Source organism: Leptopilina boulardi, unplaced genomic scaffold (assembly GCF_019393585.1).
Source record: "Leptopilina boulardi isolate dan_hultmark-lab unplaced genomic scaffold, ZJU_Lbou_2.1 LbouV2_31, whole genome shotgun sequence".
Lineage (NCBI taxonomy): Eukaryota > Metazoa > Arthropoda > Insecta > Hymenoptera > Figitidae > Leptopilina > Leptopilina boulardi.
Genome location: NW_026137874.1, coordinates 3,675,543 through 3,693,916, shown reverse-complemented (window position 1 = coordinate 3,693,916; position 18,374 = coordinate 3,675,543). Strand labels below are relative to the sequence as shown.

General features: G+C 26.8%; 1 protein-coding gene across 4 annotated transcripts in view; it reads left to right on the top strand.

Annotated features, from left to right (window-relative positions):
- The window catches only part of LOC127283417 (uncharacterized), a 69,066-nt gene extending 51,273 nt beyond the window's left edge, over positions 1-17,793 (top strand). For all 4 annotated transcript variants that reach the window (XM_051308271.1, XM_051308272.1, XM_051308269.1 and 1 more), the window contains 2 exons: positions 7,318-7,549; positions 12,848-17,793. In XM_051308271.1, coding sequence (XP_051164228.1) covers positions 7,321-7,549; positions 12,848-13,188 — 570 coding nt within the window. In that variant the 5' untranslated portion in view covers positions 7,318-7,320 and the 3' untranslated portion in view covers positions 13,189-17,793. The remainder of the gene's footprint in view (positions 1-7,317; positions 7,550-12,847) is intronic.
- The last annotated feature ends 581 nt before the right edge of the window (positions 17,794-18,374 follow it).

The following is an 18,374-nucleotide window of genomic DNA, read 5'->3' as shown; positions in this document are numbered from 1 at the left end:
TTGTTAATTATTACATAATTTAATTATATTAATATAAATAATTAATATAATAATTAATAATTTATTATTTCTAAATTAAAAAGTATAGAGCAAGAAAAAAAAATTTTTTTCGTCAGATCAAGATTGTAGTGAAACATTAAAGATGGAGGTTCAATTTATTTATTTCCAATTACTAATTGAATTGAGCCAATTGCCGGGAATCGACTTTATTCTCTTTTTTTTCTTTCTTTTTTTGTGGGCAAATGCACTAGCTGAACAGAAATGGGGACCCGTTAAAGCTGAACAGTGAACTTGGGATTAACTTCGTACAACTTCAGGAAATTCTATATAGCTCAACAATCCCCATGCACATATAGTCGGAACCCTATGACGTTAAGTAACGAAGCCATAGGTTCAACGTAAACTTAGCCATATTCACGTTTGATCAAGCACGTGAACGAAATTTGTTTTTTTTCCTTTTTTGCAAAATGCATTTTCACATTTCAATAACAAAAAACGAATGAAGAAATGATTTATTTTTCTTCTCAATTTGATTTTTTTAATATCATCAATAATCAATTTTTGTTTATGTAGGATATTTCTGTTATTTAATAACAAAATTATTATCGAGTCTATTGTTACTTGTAAAAAACCAAAAATGGTTTTTTTCAATAATCTTTTCAATGTCTGGGATATAACTTTTATCAAATATTGGAGCAGGTCAACTACTATTTATCTTGTATATATGTATAAAAGAAATGTAGAAATCTTTTTTTTATGTCAACCGACTTTTATATTTTATATAATAAAAAAAAGTACAAGAAATTTTTTTCTTTTTTTTATAACTTATCTATCGAGTGTAAAGTTAAAAAGATATTTTCTTTAACAACATATATATATATATATATATATATAAAATTAAATTAAACTCGTAAATTAATTGCATCCTTTGAAAAATCCAAATACCTATTTATATTTCAGTAATTTCTTTTTTATAATAAATATAATATTTTACATCACTTTTATCATCCATAAAATCTGCTTTATACTGTTCATTTTATGATTCAATAAACTTCACTCAAAGCGTGTAAAAACATAACGATAACAGAAAATTGAAAATGAATAAAATTTACATTTTTTTTCATGGTATGTGATGACAGGATTTTGTATTTTACTTTTTTTTGAAAACAATAAAAGATAAATTGAAATTTTTATGGAATTATTTTTTTTAGAAAAGTCTTTCATAGTTTTTTATTCACTTCCACTTTGACTGATTCCAATTTTCAATTTCATTTTCACTTTCACTTCTACTAATTCCATTTTGAATGTTACTTTGAATAAACTTTGAATACAAATTAGAATATTTTTCTATGTTTTAAATATTTTTTTACATTAATTTTTTTTCATTTCTACAATCCTCAACTAGATTTATTTAATATAGGGTACTATCCTCTGGCAATGTAATAATCTTTGAGTGCGCTATTTAATATAAAATTTGAAATTTAGAAATAAAGTTATAAAAGTAATATATATATATTGCGAAAGGATAATATTGCTTTTGGTAATGTTGCTTGCTCTAAAAGCAAAATCGTCCCCTCTCTCTCACTCTCTTTCCTCTGAAAGCATATTACATGATGATATTTGGGAGTTTGAAGCTATTTCTAAAACAAATGTAGTTCACAATTATTCCTAAGCTCATCTGGGAAAGGCGCATAATAAGGTAGAACTTGCGTAGACAGCGTGAGTTGAACCGCCGCCACTGCTGCACACCCCCAACTTTGACTGCTGCTTGTATGCTAGAACGGCTTTATTTATGCTAACTTATGCGCTGCATTTGCATGCCTCCACGAATTTCCAGTATAGGGCAACTCAAAGGGCAAAACATTGAAATGACGCTTGGCCGAATACGTGACTGTAAAAATTCTCAAATTAAAAATCTAAATGACAGAGAGAATGTATGTGAGGCACCATATTTTTCCCGTACCAAAACGATTTAAACGGCGCGCATTTCCAACCCCAGCCGATATAATTCACTTTTTTTTCTTCTTTTTTTAATATGAAGGATTATTGACGCTTTTTGTTTCGTATAAAGCTCTAAAAATAGATATTGTCAATATTAAAATCTTTTTCATCAAAAGGGAATTAAAAAAAAACTACACAACATATTGACGGCTAAATGAAATTTTAATTAAAACTTTCGCAATCTTTTTAACTTATTTTCGCAATTTAGCTTGTCTGTATGAATAAAATCAAACTTCTGAATGTAAATTGCTTGGAACTTGATTCTAACTTTCACTTTCACTTCAACTGATTATAGAAATTAGTTAAAGTGAAATTAAAAATGTAAAAATGAAAGAAAAAATAAGAGTGAAAATTTAAAGCAATGGAAATAAAAGAGAATGTAGACTTGGGAATAAAAATTAATTTAAAACAATATTTAAAAATAAAATGCTTTATTATGTCATTCTATAAAAATGTCAAATAAAAAAAAATTGTAAAACTTTTCAAAAATAAAAAAAAAGAATTTTTGTTTTTTTAAAAGAATTAAATTATGTTGCAAACATTCCTTTAAGCCCAGATTTAATTAAAAAGAAACATTACAACTTTGAATGCTTTTCGAATTGATTACAGGATCAAGAAAAATCAATTCGAAAAAACATTTAAAGTTGGCAAGTTTCTTTTTAATTAAATCTGGCTTAATTAAATTTAAATTTAAAAACATTTCCTTAATATTTTGTTAAAGAGAAAAATTGAAAATTGAAAAAATTTTTAACTCCTTTTTTAAAAAAAACTTGCCAAATTGTGAAATGTTTTTTCTTGATTTTGTAATCAAGTGAATCATGAATTTTTATTAGTTTCAGATTGTTTAAATAAATAATATTGAAAAATTTATATTTTTATCAAAAAAGAATGTCAAATTTAATTTTATTTATTGCTTTTTTAATGAAGATTGAATGTCTGAATTTTCGTTAATTAATTTCATTTTTCATGATAAAACATTGCACGAATAAATTGCAAAAACTGTCGCTATAAATTTAAACAATTTTTGTTGAGTTGAGAAATTTACATTATTTATTTTTATGGGGGTATGAAAATTAAATTGAATTTAAAAATGACATTTATAAATATAAATAAATTAATCTTAAAAATCGTTTTTATTAACTCTTTTTTAAGCAAAAATGTGCAGAAAATATTTGAAACATATGCCTATTTAATTAATATTGTATTAATTGGAAAACATATTTATAATACTTTAAATAAATGAGAACTCAAATTTGCCAAAGTTATTGGAATCGGCGTGTAATTATCGTTTAATTAAATAAATTAAATTAGAAGTCCCGCGTATGCAGTTTCTATATAATTTTCATCGTTTGATGCATTAGCTTCTGAAATTCGACACATTGCAATTCACTGTGTATTGAAATGATTTGTTCAATTTGTAATAGGTACATGAAAATTCAAATTAGTAAATCCTTAAATGAAAATCAGCTTTAAATATTTCAAAAATAATGCAAATTTAATAAAATAATAAAACAATTATTTTATTTAAAAAAGTGACAATAAAAATGCAGTTCAAGAAAAATTTCCACTATTATCTATTTAAATATTTTTTTATTTTTTTTATGCTAATTGGAAAAATAATAATAAGCCTAAAAAATAATTATGAAATATTCATTATAATTTACTAATTATATATTATTATTATTATGTCTAATAAAATTCTTTAAAATGAAAATGAAAATAATAAAATGTACTTTATTATATTATATATTTTTTATAAAGTGTTGAGAATAAAAAGATTATATGTATGATTTGAGGGTGAGAGGTTTGTGGGCGATAAGGTCAATATTCACGGTGTGAGTAACCTCAGGAAATTTCGATGGAAGAGCGTGGAGTATATAGAAAAACTAGACGCCACCGAGTAAGATATTGATTTAAATATAAAAAAGACTACCGTAGAGATAAACGGGGTTTGCAATGTCTTCTTTTCATAGAGAATATCTTCTTCTTTTCTAGTTTTTTGCGTGTCTTTCTTCAATGTTTTTTTAAGTCCAACCGGGCTTGGGTTGAAAGATCTTTCCTGTCCCTTTCACGATCCTTACATATGTATATACAAAAAGCTCGTGCAGATTTTGTACGTTATTTGCTTTTATACCCGGACAACTTCAGTGGGATTTACCTTACATTACAAAAAAAAACTAATTTCTTTTTTCACCACCAAATTTTTAACTTGTATACATTATTTATTTTTTCGTTTTATACTGCTTCGGGTGTGACTAAATATAAAGTTTCGAGATTTTTTATTAAGATTTAACATGCGGCATGTTGACACGAAGGAAAATTGATAAGGAATTTAATTAAACTGCGGAAAGTTAGATTTTCTCTTATACGGGCAGACAGATTTCACTAATAAGTGTATTTCCAGCGAGACATTACATTTTATATTAAAAAATTCTTTTATCGCATTTCTCTCTGTTTTCGATATATTTTCAATGTTTCACAGTTTAAAAAAACAACTTTTTTTTGTAAATATAAATCATGTCTGTGGAATACTTTTTCTTGTGTATATGTATATATTCATTAAATTGAGCGCATGCAAAAAAGCGCCAATTCCAATCGTTTTCATTCAACATTGGAATTTTACAAAAGATTCTTTGCTGCAATTGAAACATTTCATTTATTTTTTTCTCTCTCTTTTCTCACAACTACATGTTGAAATCACACATTTATTAGGATTGAAAATTTCCTATTCAGCTTACACATTCAAGTGTTAAAATTGTCCATTATCAAAATATTCTTCAATAACTGTCTTTTTCATTGATATACATATATACATGTTTTATCTCCAATATTACTGCGTGAAACGTTTATTATGACTATAACTTTATTAAATTTTGCTTCCTCGTGGAGGTAGCTTTGTAGTCCTTTCGTTTATACAAATTTTTAAAGTGGCGGAAACAAATTTTTTTCTATATAGAAAAATGTTATATGAGATCCTGATCAATTGTCCGGATGTATGTATATGTGTGTGTGTGTGTGGATCCTTTTTTTGTTTAGACGATAACTTTAACAGGTTTTAATGGATTTAGATAAAATTTGGTAGGCTCATTTATCATATTAATATCTCCAATCTGACCAAAGGATTTTAAAAAATATAAAAAAAAAATTTTTATCGTCTAGCTAAGGTGTCAGCTTACACAGTAAGGTCGTGGTAAGTTTACATGGTAAGGTTGTGGTAAGCTTACAGTCTCTCCTGCACAAATAAATAACAAAAGAAATGTTTTATCTTCAATTAAACCAAATAAACTTAAATAAAGTATTTCTTTATCAAATTCCTTTTTAATCTTTTATTGATAAATATTATTGCATTTAAAAACTTATTATTTCTTATTAATCAAACACGAAATTTGTCTCTTTTCATGATCGCAGCATAATGAGACTTAGTCATTTCATGAAATGCTTTAAAATATTAGACACATTGTGTACACAGAAAATTATAAGGTATTAAAATAAGCTCCAAAGCTTATTATCTTAATCCAATTTTGCTTATTTTAATACCAAAATGGATTAAACAAGCAAAATTGGTTTAAAATAATAAGCGTTGCAGCTTATTTTAATGCCTTTTAATTTTCTGTGTAATTTTATACCATTACACTAAATGCATAATTAACCGTTGCATTTCATGAAATGTCTAAAAATTTTAGACACATAGTGAAATAAATATTTATTTCACAATGTGCTTGCGCTTCATGAAATGTCAGATTTCACTAAGAGGCTACGACATATATACATATATGTAGGAAAATTATATTGCCAACTTTTTCACATATATGAGAATTTTTGAGTCATTCACTTTTGGTAATATGAGAAAAGAGATTCTCTTTATCGTGCACAGAGGAAAAGGACATTTTAGCGTTAATGACGAGCGAGAGTGTAGAATCTAACGACCAACGTGGGCTATTTTGTAACTCGCGTGGAATAATAATCGTATGCATTTACACACACATGCCCAACTTCTCTCGTATTATAGCAACTTGTGTAATCGCATTTTGAGATATATGTACATTTTCCGGGACCCGTGCTTTTGAAAACGGACACGCTAGATATAGTCGAAAGAGAGAGAAAGAGAGAGAGAAGCTGCGAAGCGACCAAATGTAGAGAATCGTAATTTTGGTCCATGACGGTCACCAATTAAAGTAATGAACAGGGCAAATTGGGCCGCCGAATGTCAAGCGCGTATAACAATTTTAGAATTGTATTTCCCGTGACCATATCGCATCGTATTTATTAAAGGCACGAATTCAATGTTGTGAAATTGCGAAAAATTCACTTCACCTGTGTCGGATACATCTGGTGAATTGACAAATAATTATATAAATTCAAATTGGATTAGTTAATTGCATTTTTTATCACCAGCGCAATAACAGGAGAGTGATTTTTACCTATACTAATACAATTATACGTACAAGAGTTTTGGATGTTTTTTTTGTTTTCAAATCGGTGAGATTTCAATATGATGAAAATAGTGGAATTTTCCAACTAAAGCATTTCAGTCTACAATTGTTATTGAAATTCAGTTATATTTCACATTGAAAACCAGTAAAATTAGTACTGATTTAACTAAAACAAAACTGTTTTACCGATTGAAGATAATGAAAAATTTTGTTTAAATCAACAAAATGATATTCTAATTTGTTCCAATCTTTTTTTAAAACTTAATTCTTATTTGGCCTAATCTTTTTTTAACTTGATTATCATTTAGACTATTCTTCATATAGCCTAATTTTTATATGACCTAGTCTTTATTTAACCTAATTTTCATTTTTCATAATTCTTAATGTACCTAATCTTTATTTACTCAAATTCTTATTTAGCCTAATAAAAATTGTCTTACATTTGGATTAGGCCAAATGACAATTAGGTCAACTAGAAATTATGTTACATAAGAATTAGGCCAGATAAAATATAGGTCCAATAAAGATAAGGCCGTGTAAAAATTAGACTTAATTAACCTAATTTATTATTAGGCCATTTAAAATTTGAATAAAATTCATCCATACCTTAAAAATGCAATTTATGTATTGAAAATTCTAATGAGCATATAATATAATTAAAAGCATTTCATTAAATAAATTGTGACTTTGATTGCTTGTGCGCCATTAATATTGTTAAGTAAAATGGATTTTCATTTGTGGGATGAAGAAGGGGAGTAAGTTAGGGGTATCCCAGCTGGGAAAGGGCAATTTATCTTAAGCTTATCTCGGTATCGAAGTTTCTTGCGGTCTTCACGCCCGTCAAATATAAATTAATTCTGATTGGGTATTTTCCCTTTTACAGATAATGGGTAAGTGGTACGTTGTGGAAATTTTGGAGCATATGCAGAAAGACAGCACACATCAAAATGAATATCGCGTTACGGAAAGCAATACATGTCCAATTATTAGAATAAAATCAACTGATCCACATTCACTGAAATTATTCTGGAGCGAAGAGGCTGGCGATGTTGCCTATCACTTTAATGTTGATTTAAAACGTGCAGGATTTTGGACGACAAACATTAAACAAAATGGTGAGTAACTTAATTATTATTCATTAATTATTAATTAATAACTGATCGAAATATATCAAGCGGGAGGTTTGACATCGAGAATGTGTTTGAACATTTGTGATGATTATCCAAATATACATTCACAACTCGATTGTCCATAAACCGGCTGAGCTCGGTAAGTCGGTAAGGTAGATTTCTTTGTTGGTAATTTTTTATATTTTCATTTTTCAAAAAACTGCTTTACAATAAGTCGGTAAAGTAGATTTCTGTATCGGTAATTTTTTAATTTTTCAAAACACTGTTTAACCATCAGTCGGTAAGGTAGATTTTTATGACGGTAATTTTTTATATTTTCATTTTTCAAAAAATTTATTTACCATCAGTCGGTAAGGTAGATTTCTGTGTCGGTAATTGATATATTTTCATTTTTCAAAATTTTCTTTACCATCAGTCGGTAAGGTAGAATTCTGTGTCAGTAATTTTTTTATATTTTCATTTTTCAAAAAAAAAACTGTTTGACCATCAGTCGGTAAGGTTGATTTCAATGTCGGTAATTTTTTATATTTTCTGTTTTCAAATATTTTTACCCTAATGTGAAGTAACCCTAATGAGCACGTAGCGCTCGCCAGTGAAATTCGATTTTGCAAACGCGCATTATAAAAAAATATATATATTTACTATAATATTGATTCAATTATAGGAGATAGTTTTTTTTATTACTTGGTAATAAACTGCTTTTTCAAGGATTAAAACTTAATTCAATACAATGAATCCCATGTATATTGTACCCGCATAATTCGCATTCCCGCTTACATCGGATTTTTTTCCCGATCCCTTGAAATCCGATATTCGTGGGTTTCACTTTAATTATTAAATTTGTTAATGAATGCTTAACCGTAAAAAATCTAGCAAAAATATGTTTTATTTATTAATGAAAGTTAATGTTACTAAATTGAATATCGATAAGCAATTGCAATTTAAAGAGATAAGAGAGATGAAGAGAAGATGATTGACGAATCGGCAAAGAGAGAAGTAAAGCTTATAAGCTTCTCCGAAGGCGATTATCATAAGCTGACTGGTACCAGTCACTATTTAATAATATTACTAATAATAATAATAATAATAATGATAATAATAATAATAATCATTATCAAATGGAAATTACAGAGGCCCCAAAAGTTTATAGAGAACATAGACTAAATTGGATTAACGAGCAAAACGTAAAGGGAGCTTCTGTACTAGAAACTATATAACAACGAGAATATTATTCCTGGGATAAATTTATTGAATTTCTCCCATGTGCGGACATTTCATCCAGTTTGAGATAGATTTCCATTTCAGCTGACAAATTCTCATGATTATTACAAAAGACGATACGTATATATAGTGTAATGGCATAAACTTTCTTATATATATATAATGAAAGACTTATTATTCTGAAAGGAGAATTATTATCCTCTAACGATTTAATGACTTGAGTTGACGTTAAAAGGCAACCATTAAAAGGACGAATTTCATTTCTATATAAGAACGAAAATTCTTTGGCTTAGTTGCTTTGCTGCTGCTTGCCTTCTGATACGAACGTAATGAATCGTTACGATCGTTCAGAGACGCCTTCTACTTCCTGTAAAAAAAAGAAGCTTATAAACTACTTTTTTCCACGGTGCAAAAGCATTTTTTTTTTTAAGTATTTATGTATTTTTTATTTTGAGCACAATTCAATTATTTTTAAAATAACAATTTCTTTAGGTTTCTATGATAAAAAAATTAATATCAATTAATTTTCTTCGCACTAATAGAAATAATAGAAAATATACTTATTTACTTAACCCTTTGCCTGTTTAGTTGACCGTTATCAAAGTATATTTTTCTGCATAACGTGTAGAAAAATAATAAATACTGCGAAGAAAAGTATACTTTTTAGTATAGTATGCAGCAAAGTAATAATAAAATAGTTCAAAGAAGTATACTTTCCTGCACGCTTTTTAGAAAAGTTATAAAAACTGTGCAAAAAAGTAAACTTTTCTTTGTATTATGCAGCAAAGTTTATTTATGCAGAATTCAACAATTCTGTGTTGCATTTATGTTAAAGTTGCATTTTTCTTGCAGTTGTTACACAATTGAAAAATAAAATTTTATCCATATTTTATAATATACATATTGTTAATCCATAAAGATTGGAAAAAATTACAAATGATCATTATACATTATTAATATTAAAGACATGTGTTGCACATATATAACTAAATAGTTGTGACTATATTTGTACAGTCATTTTTAATATGTGAGCTTAACAATGAAATATATATATATATATATATATATATATATAGATTTTGGTCCATTAAAGCTCACCCACCATCGTATTTTCTCGTCAATGTCAAATACGCGCTTGACGGCTCAACGATTGCCAATTTACGATCCACCGATTATCCGCATAACAGCTTCTATTGCAAACATTCTATATCTGCAAATAAGCCCTAGTGTGTCCTTATATATCAGGATAAGGGAAAAAATATAGATGGAAAAATCCAAGAAATGCGTTTTTCCACAGAAAAATTATTTTCGCAAAATTTCGCAGTGAAATTATTTCTCTCATCTGAATCGATTCTCGATATATATATTTATTAGTTGAGGTAGACATTTTCATCAAGAATTTATTACTGCGTGATATTATAAAAAAAATAAAAAAAAATGCAATCACCAATAAAAACTCGTTATCGTCTCATGGAAATTGAGTAAAAAAAACTACACTTTTATCTGTTGACGTGAAAATTCATATTCTGAATATTTTTCTTGATGTAAAAAAATACAATTATAACATTCCATAAAAAAGGTATTTTTATTAAATTTATTTATTCTATCGGGAGAAAATGAAAAACGAATAAATAAAACAGTTTTTAACTAACTCTCATTAAGTTTAAGTGAATATTTTGCAGAAAATCTTCTATTAATTAGCCATCAGTGAAATGAAGATAATAAAAAAAATTCCTTCTTTTTCATAGTACGAAATCTACAATTTGAACAAAAGAGATTATTACAAAAGAAATTTCGTTTAGAATCAGTAAGTTGGATTTTTTTAATTCCAATTTTATCTATATGAGATAAATTAAACGAATGAGAATATGAAAAGACGCATTAAAATCTGAGAAGAGAGAGACAGAGAGAAAGAGAGAGTGAGAGTCATTTCCCCCTGCTCCTCACACCAATTCAAATGAAAATTGCAATGGAAATCGAGATGAAATATCTTTGTGATGACTTTTAGAGAATTATTTGTCGTATTAACAGATGCGACATAGTTTCCGGAAATTTTCTCTCAACTGGATTCTATTCATAGTATAGGCCACGGTATATAAATTGGGAATGTCGACTTTTCCTCAGGTTGGCTCGCCGCAAGATCTGATTGGTGTCTGACGGTTAAATATCATGCCGTACCAGAGGCACAGTTTCTAGTGACTTATGTAATGCAGTTAAAAACATAATTAGTACTTCAAGAATAACAAGATTTCTGAGGAACCCTTGTAGCTTATTATTATTTATTTTTATTAATCATAATAATAAATTTTTAAATTGCTATAAAATTGTTATTTGAATCTTATTAAAAAAAATGGTGATAATGAAAATTTTTATAGATAATCATTTTAAAAATTGTATAAAAAATTTCCCTTTGATTTTCATGAGAGAATTTATAAATACTGAGAATGAATATAAATTGCATTATTATGGAATAATTTGACTAAATAATTGTAACTTCAACATAATTTTGGTGTATAATTATACGAGTAAAATCTCTGCATAAAATAATAATTAATATGCATATGCGACTAAAAACATTATTTTCCCTCAGCTAATATTGCATTTAATAAATACATAATTTTAAAAATGTGAATATAAATTATATTTCTATATTTATCATTAATAGTTTAAATATACCTAATTCAACATTTTTCATTATATTTATTATACATTGTAATATCAAAAAATTTACTAAAAAAAACAATTTATTTCAAATATATATTTCTGTAGAAAATTTAGAATTTTTTAAAAAACCCACCATATTAAATATGGTATCTAAAAAAGCATTTTAGTATTGGTTGTAAAACTTATTTTTTTAAAGAAAGATTCATACAAACAGTCAAATTAAAAGTTAGTATTAAACTGAGTACTTTTTGAGAAAAGAAGATTATATTTTTTAAAAATTATTTCGAGAAAAAATTTTTTCAAAATAATGTGAGTATACTATTAAAACAGCTAATTAAAAAACATATATATATATATATCTAATTCACTTGATACACCTAGAGATATAGGAGGGAGAAAAAACCTTTCGAGTTTATTCATGAACACTTGTGATGAGTAAAACTGTTGTCATTTGAGCTATTAGCAAAGCTGTAAATCACAAGAGACTGAAATTCGCATGACTCGTTCATTTTAGCCCTTCATGTTTCAAGGGGGTATTGTAGTGGTTTGGCATAGAGCCAAATTCCAAGGCTTCTGCAATTAAGGATATTAATTTTCATTTCCCGTAGACACGAGAAATCTACCTACGAAGCTTCATTAAAATTCTGATTCTAGTGATGAGTTCAAATTTTTTCTCAAAAAAAAAAATATATTTTTTTGGTTTAATTTTTTTCAGGCGCATATTATATTTTAAATAGTTTTGCAGAAGCATAATTTTTGACAAAAATAATTTACATATTATTATTTATAAGGATAATATCAATGTTTTGCATTTGAAGCACAAAATATAATGCGAAGGAAGTTTCCAGAGGGTTAAAGTATCTGTCGATTGCTCAGGTGATATTGACCAGTCGTCTAATGGAATTACTTATCCGATAAGTCAATGTAACCAGACCTATTCAAGTTAGAATCTACTTCAGTCTAATTGAATCTGGTTCTGCACTTTAGTTTCTTATGGATAATATCAAATAAATTGACATGAAAATTAACTAATTAGACTATAATTATAATATATAGATTCGTCTTTCATTTTTCTCTCCATGTCAAAGAATTAATAAAAAAATGATAAGTTTCGTATAATGTACAAACACTGATTGATAATATTTATTTGTATCAAATAATTTTTATTTCAATCAAATAAACTGTATTTATAGATACCAATAATAATTTCTGTATTTAAAATTTTCATGCAGTATAATTTCATTAAAGTATACTTGTACTTTTTATAAAAGTGTGTGGATAAAAATTTATTTTTAATCCTCGTATATTAATTGTAATTAGTGGTTCAATTTCCCTTGACTCGAATTTCAAGAGTAAATTAAACATGAAGTAATTAAAAGATTATTTTTTTTGTTCCAGGTACGTTGGTGGACTACAATTATCTGCAATTTGTCGGCAAAGTCTACGTGATGAAAGCAGTGGCAACGCATATGGTTTTAACATTTTGCTCATCATCGACAGATCAACATCCTGGATTACTTTATTCTGTATTAATGTCAAGAAATCATATTTTAAATATTGATGACATTAATGGTGTTCATAAATTATTAAATAGACGTGAATTGAAATTATCAAAAATCAAAAAATCATGCGCCAATGGTGGTGCTAATATTCAAAGAAGTAACTTAAATCTCGGTTGGCTGGTCCTGCTGGGAATTATCACGTCTTCCGGCCTTTTTTCAAGTTTCACTTGGCATTAATGTTCACTTTTTTTAAGCATAAAATTTACAATTTTTCAAATTATTATTATTATTGATTGCTTCCTTGTAGAACGAGGACTTTTGAAATGATTTTTTTGAAATCAATATTCGCGACTTTACCCTCTTTTAGAATAATTGTCAGGGATTTGAAGTGCATGAAAAGTCATATACATATATATACTTTCTTTATGCGCGCGGATATGGGATTTAAAAGCCAATTCTGACATGATTTAGATCCTCGAGATTTCAAAATCAAATCCTACAATTCACTCGTCGGGATCTTTGACACAGTCAATCTTTTGACGTTATACGTGATTCGAATTTAAAATGGAAAAAAAATTGACCCATCTCTTTCTCTCACTGTACGAATAGATACGTCTCATTTTTATTTGTAGAAAAGTACAGAGAGAGATTCATTTTTAAAAATTCGAATCTCATTTTCCTAATCTGAAATTTTTGTCTAATTTTTTTTATTCCTGACTGCAGAAATTTTATTCTTTAGAAAATTGATTCACGACAAAAAACGAAAAGTGAGAATGTAAATGAAAGATGAGAATAGACATTCTTCTTTAGGTATAAAGGTGCAATGTCCTTTATTTATTTATTTATTTTTATTATATAGGATAGAAAAACAAAAAAATTAGGTGATTTCGAAAAAGGTTGCGCGAAATGTTACTTTTTCTCAAAAAAAATTAATAAATTGAAGTGTGAAAATTGTTTAAATTCTAAACTCAGCTTTCTCGCAGTTACTTCATTCCGTTTTGAGTCATCATCAATCGGACTCAATTAAAGAGATTAAAGCTCGAGATCATTATTATAGACAATTTCATTTTGTGTCACGAAAATTGAGATCTCTTCATTTTCTAAATAGCAGAAATTCCATAAAATCATTTTTACACTATTTAGGAATTTTTTCACAAATTTATATATGCAATTTGATATATAAGAATTAACAGTGTCATTAATTCAAAGAATTATATACGAATTATTATATTATACAAATCGATAATAATATTAATAATAGTACTAATTACGCGCCAGTGTTCAAATGTAATTAGAATTTGGAAATTATTGCTTGTAAATTTAAAAATTGATTACGAATGGTTAGGAATTAAAATCTTGTTTTCTGTGAGAAGGTAGAGTTTTAATTTTCCTCTTATTTATCGAATTTAAAGAAAAACACTTACTTATCTTCTGAACAAAAAATATAAAAGACAAAACTAAAAAAATCAGAGGAATAAAAATAAAAAACTTTGCTTTATATGAGAAGGAGAAGTTTAAAACTCCACCTTATCACAGAAGGCAAAGAATAGTTTTTTTAGTTTTGCCCACAACATTTTTTTTCTTCAGGTGTGAATTTTATATATTAACAATGGAATTTATAAACACAAGTTAATTTAAAAAATATATTACAAAAAAAATTGTAGGTATTAAAAATTTATGTTAATTTTTTAAAAGAAACGAAAAAAGTTTTTAATGATTTTAAAAAAAATCAAATAAAAAATGTCAAATCTTAATAGTAACGAAGCATTCTTTATATAAATATAAAGAAAAAAAAGCAATACACTTCCGGAGCTTCGGGCTCTATTTTATCGTGCCCGAGGTTTTATATATCGAACCACCGATCCATTCGTGATGTTGGGGCACTTTTTTAAATTGCCCTATAAAAGTTTCAATACTTTCGCGGCGACAAAAGACGAGATGTGTAGTCTTATAAGCTCCATTAATTGCGAGGCATTCCTCCGAAATCCAAACAAAAAACTTTTCACAACAATACTTCAATAAGCCATGAAACAAATCCATAGCCGCGTTTCTCATTTATTCACATTTTTCTTTCCGTAAAATATCTCACCTGATAATATATATATATATATTGAGATTAGGCAAATTTGGAAATTAGAAATTTATTTTGTAACTTCGTGGTAGTTTTTAATCTTCTGAACAAAAAATGTAAATGACAAAACTAAAAACGCCTCCTTCACACAGAAAGTAAGATTTTAATTTGTATCTCTGACATTGTAATTTTGTAGTTTTTCACCATCCGCACAAAAAGTCTGACTGGAAACTTAAAAAATGTGTAAATAAAATTGTTTTTTGTGAGAAGGTGGAGTTTTAAACTTCTCCTTCTCACGTAAAGCAAAGTTTTTCATTGTTAGTCGTTTATTTTTTTTAGTTTTGCCATTCAAATTTTTTGTTCAAAAGGTTAAAAACTACAAGACTACGTAGTGACAAAAAAATTCACCTAAACCTTTTTTTCAATGACTACACTGAGAATATTTTGGATTTATAACATATCAGATGTAATATTCAAAATAGCAAAAAATAAAACAGAAAAAACTTAGAATTGAAGAGAAACAGTTGATTGAAAAATTATTGAGTCAGAAAATTTTTTCAATATAAAAATATATAGGTTAGTGAATATAATAATAAATTTTCTACCAGCGAACCTGTTCGAGTCACAATTTTTGTAATAATTTAATATATAAATAAATATATACATATGGGTTTTCCTTCGGAGGCCTTGGCCATAATTGTAAGTGTTCTTATTTATACTATATATCTTTTTGTACAGAAAGGCATAATTTTAAGACGTCTTTATTAATTATAATTATAATTAAGTATGACTGTGTGCGTAAATTATATATAGCGACTCCTTCCCTTTCGAAGATACATAAAATTTAAATTTTACTTCTCACATAAGCGTACCTTATAATAAAAAATATATATATAAATAGAATTTGCGGATGTTCTATGTATATGGGGGAGACTGGGGTCAATTTTAATAGAGGTCAATGGTAAAGTTGTTAATGACAAGACATAGTCTATTCAAACGTTCTAATTTCAAAACTATTTCTGTTTCACTTTTTTTATCAATTTGTTGAATTTTGATAAATTTACAAATAAAAAAAATAATTATTAACCTAACAATTATTATTATTACTTTTTTTATTTTTGTTATTCTTATTAATATTATAAATAATTATAATAATTATTTACTTACAAATTATTTTTAAAAATAAATAAAAGTTATTAAATAAAAATGATTTGATACAAAGAAATATTTATTTGATAATATTCAAGTAACCGATTATTTGAATCAAATAAATTTTTTTTCAACATAACCTTTTCTTTCATAAACAAGCACAAAAAAATATATAATAATTTTGCAAAATTCAATTATATATGTGGAAGGTGAACTGCAATTAATTTAATATACATAAGGCAATTCGTATTTAAATCTGATACTATATACCCTTGTTGAAAAGATTATCTTAATTAGAATAAATTCCAAAACATGTTGAGTTGAAAAAAAATTATTTAAAAAATTTTTAAATATGAGAACATTAATAAAATTCGAACTATAGTGAAAAATTTTCACACCTTTGTAAAAATTATGTCATTTAATAATTTTCATTTCCGTTAAAGTAAACAAGACATAGAGAGAGAAAGAGAGAGAATGACGTGAAAAATTAATTTACCTCTCCGCGAGATTCGTATTTGCACTTTGTATTTACATGTTGATTGCTTCATATTTTCCATCCGGCTCTCCTTTTATAAACATTTTTTTCTCTCATATACACATACATACACAATCTATTCATTCTCTCTGGACAAATAACTCTACTATTGTCACAAATAATTAGAAAATTACTCAAAAGCAAACAGTAAAAACGTATATAATCCAATTTTTGATCTTGAATCACGTAAAAGATTACAATTGAAGCTACTATGAAAATTTTTTGGATTTTTTTTCTGCTAATAAGTTTACGAATTTCAGTTCTTAATTTGTGATCTTTTTTCAACTTTATTTTTAATTATATGTATAAAAGATATATATTAATATTGATCTCCAGTCTCTAACATAATTTTAAATAATTTATTGTTGAATGCAAAAATGGAAGTATAAAATTTACGGTCTCGTGTAAATGACCTTAAAACGTAAAAAAAGTTAAAGTTTAAAAATTTACAATACTTTAAAAGATTAAAATCTTTTTAGATTCAGAAGCAAAAAAAAAAAAGAAAAAAATTAATGCAATTCAATGCTCTTAAGGAAATGTTTATAGAAAGAATGAAGTCGTATATACGACTAAAAACTATCTCTAATAGAAATTGCATTTGTTGAATTTCATCTAATTACACAAACTATTATTTTTTAAAATTATTAATTAATTTTTCATTATTAATTACTTTTTTTGCCTAAAATAACTGAAATATATTTTCTCCAAATTTTGTAACTCTACAGTTGTGTTTTCAAAATTTATATATATAAATAATATAATAATTAACATAATAAAAATTGTAATCATCGAATGATTTTTGCAATAATTTTTGCAAAAAAATCGAGACTACAAAAAAAATTTCAAAGTGTTAAAATAATCGATTTATTAAGAAATAACACTCGACACTATCGAATAGTAAAGAGAGCTATGTGACGTTGTGTTTAAATCGCTTTAGAGTCTTTATTTATTGTACAAATGCTCGACATTATTATTAATAATATACTGTAATTAGAATTAAGTAACTTCAATATTGTCGTATGCTTATTAAATATGTGTATAAAAAAAGGAAAAAAATAAAGAGTGACTGCGACATTTTTGAAAATGATTTCAAGTTTTTCTTTTATAAAACAGTTAAAAGTACAATTTCATTACAATTAACGCCCGACGTATAACTTGACTCGCAAAACCTAAGCGCCTTAACCATTGTAGCCAATGTTGGATTTAATAAAAAAAAAATTATCTAAAATTTTGTAGAATATAAAAAGAACTTTTACAATACAGGGGGAATTTTTTTTCTGAGAAAAATCGAAAATGGGACATGTAATTTGTATTTAAAATAGGAAAAAAAGAAGGAAAAAGAAAACTGTATCAAGGCCAGAGTGAGTCGAGCAATATCGTGTAACTAACTGCAGGGAGTAAACGATAATGAATAGTGGTGTATAGGTATATAGGATAGGTCATAAGAGGAAGGAACGAAGAAGCATGGAGGGTCCGATAATTAAGGTTAATTCAACAATTAACCCCCACCCCTCTATCATATCGAATAAACGCCCACATTCTCAACTTATGGTCCCAAGTAAATCTTTCTCTCTCTTCGCCTCATACATCCCTCTATATATCTTTGCATCGCTATTTTTTTTCCTTTAGTTCAAATCACACATTGATATACTTATATACAGTCTTTTG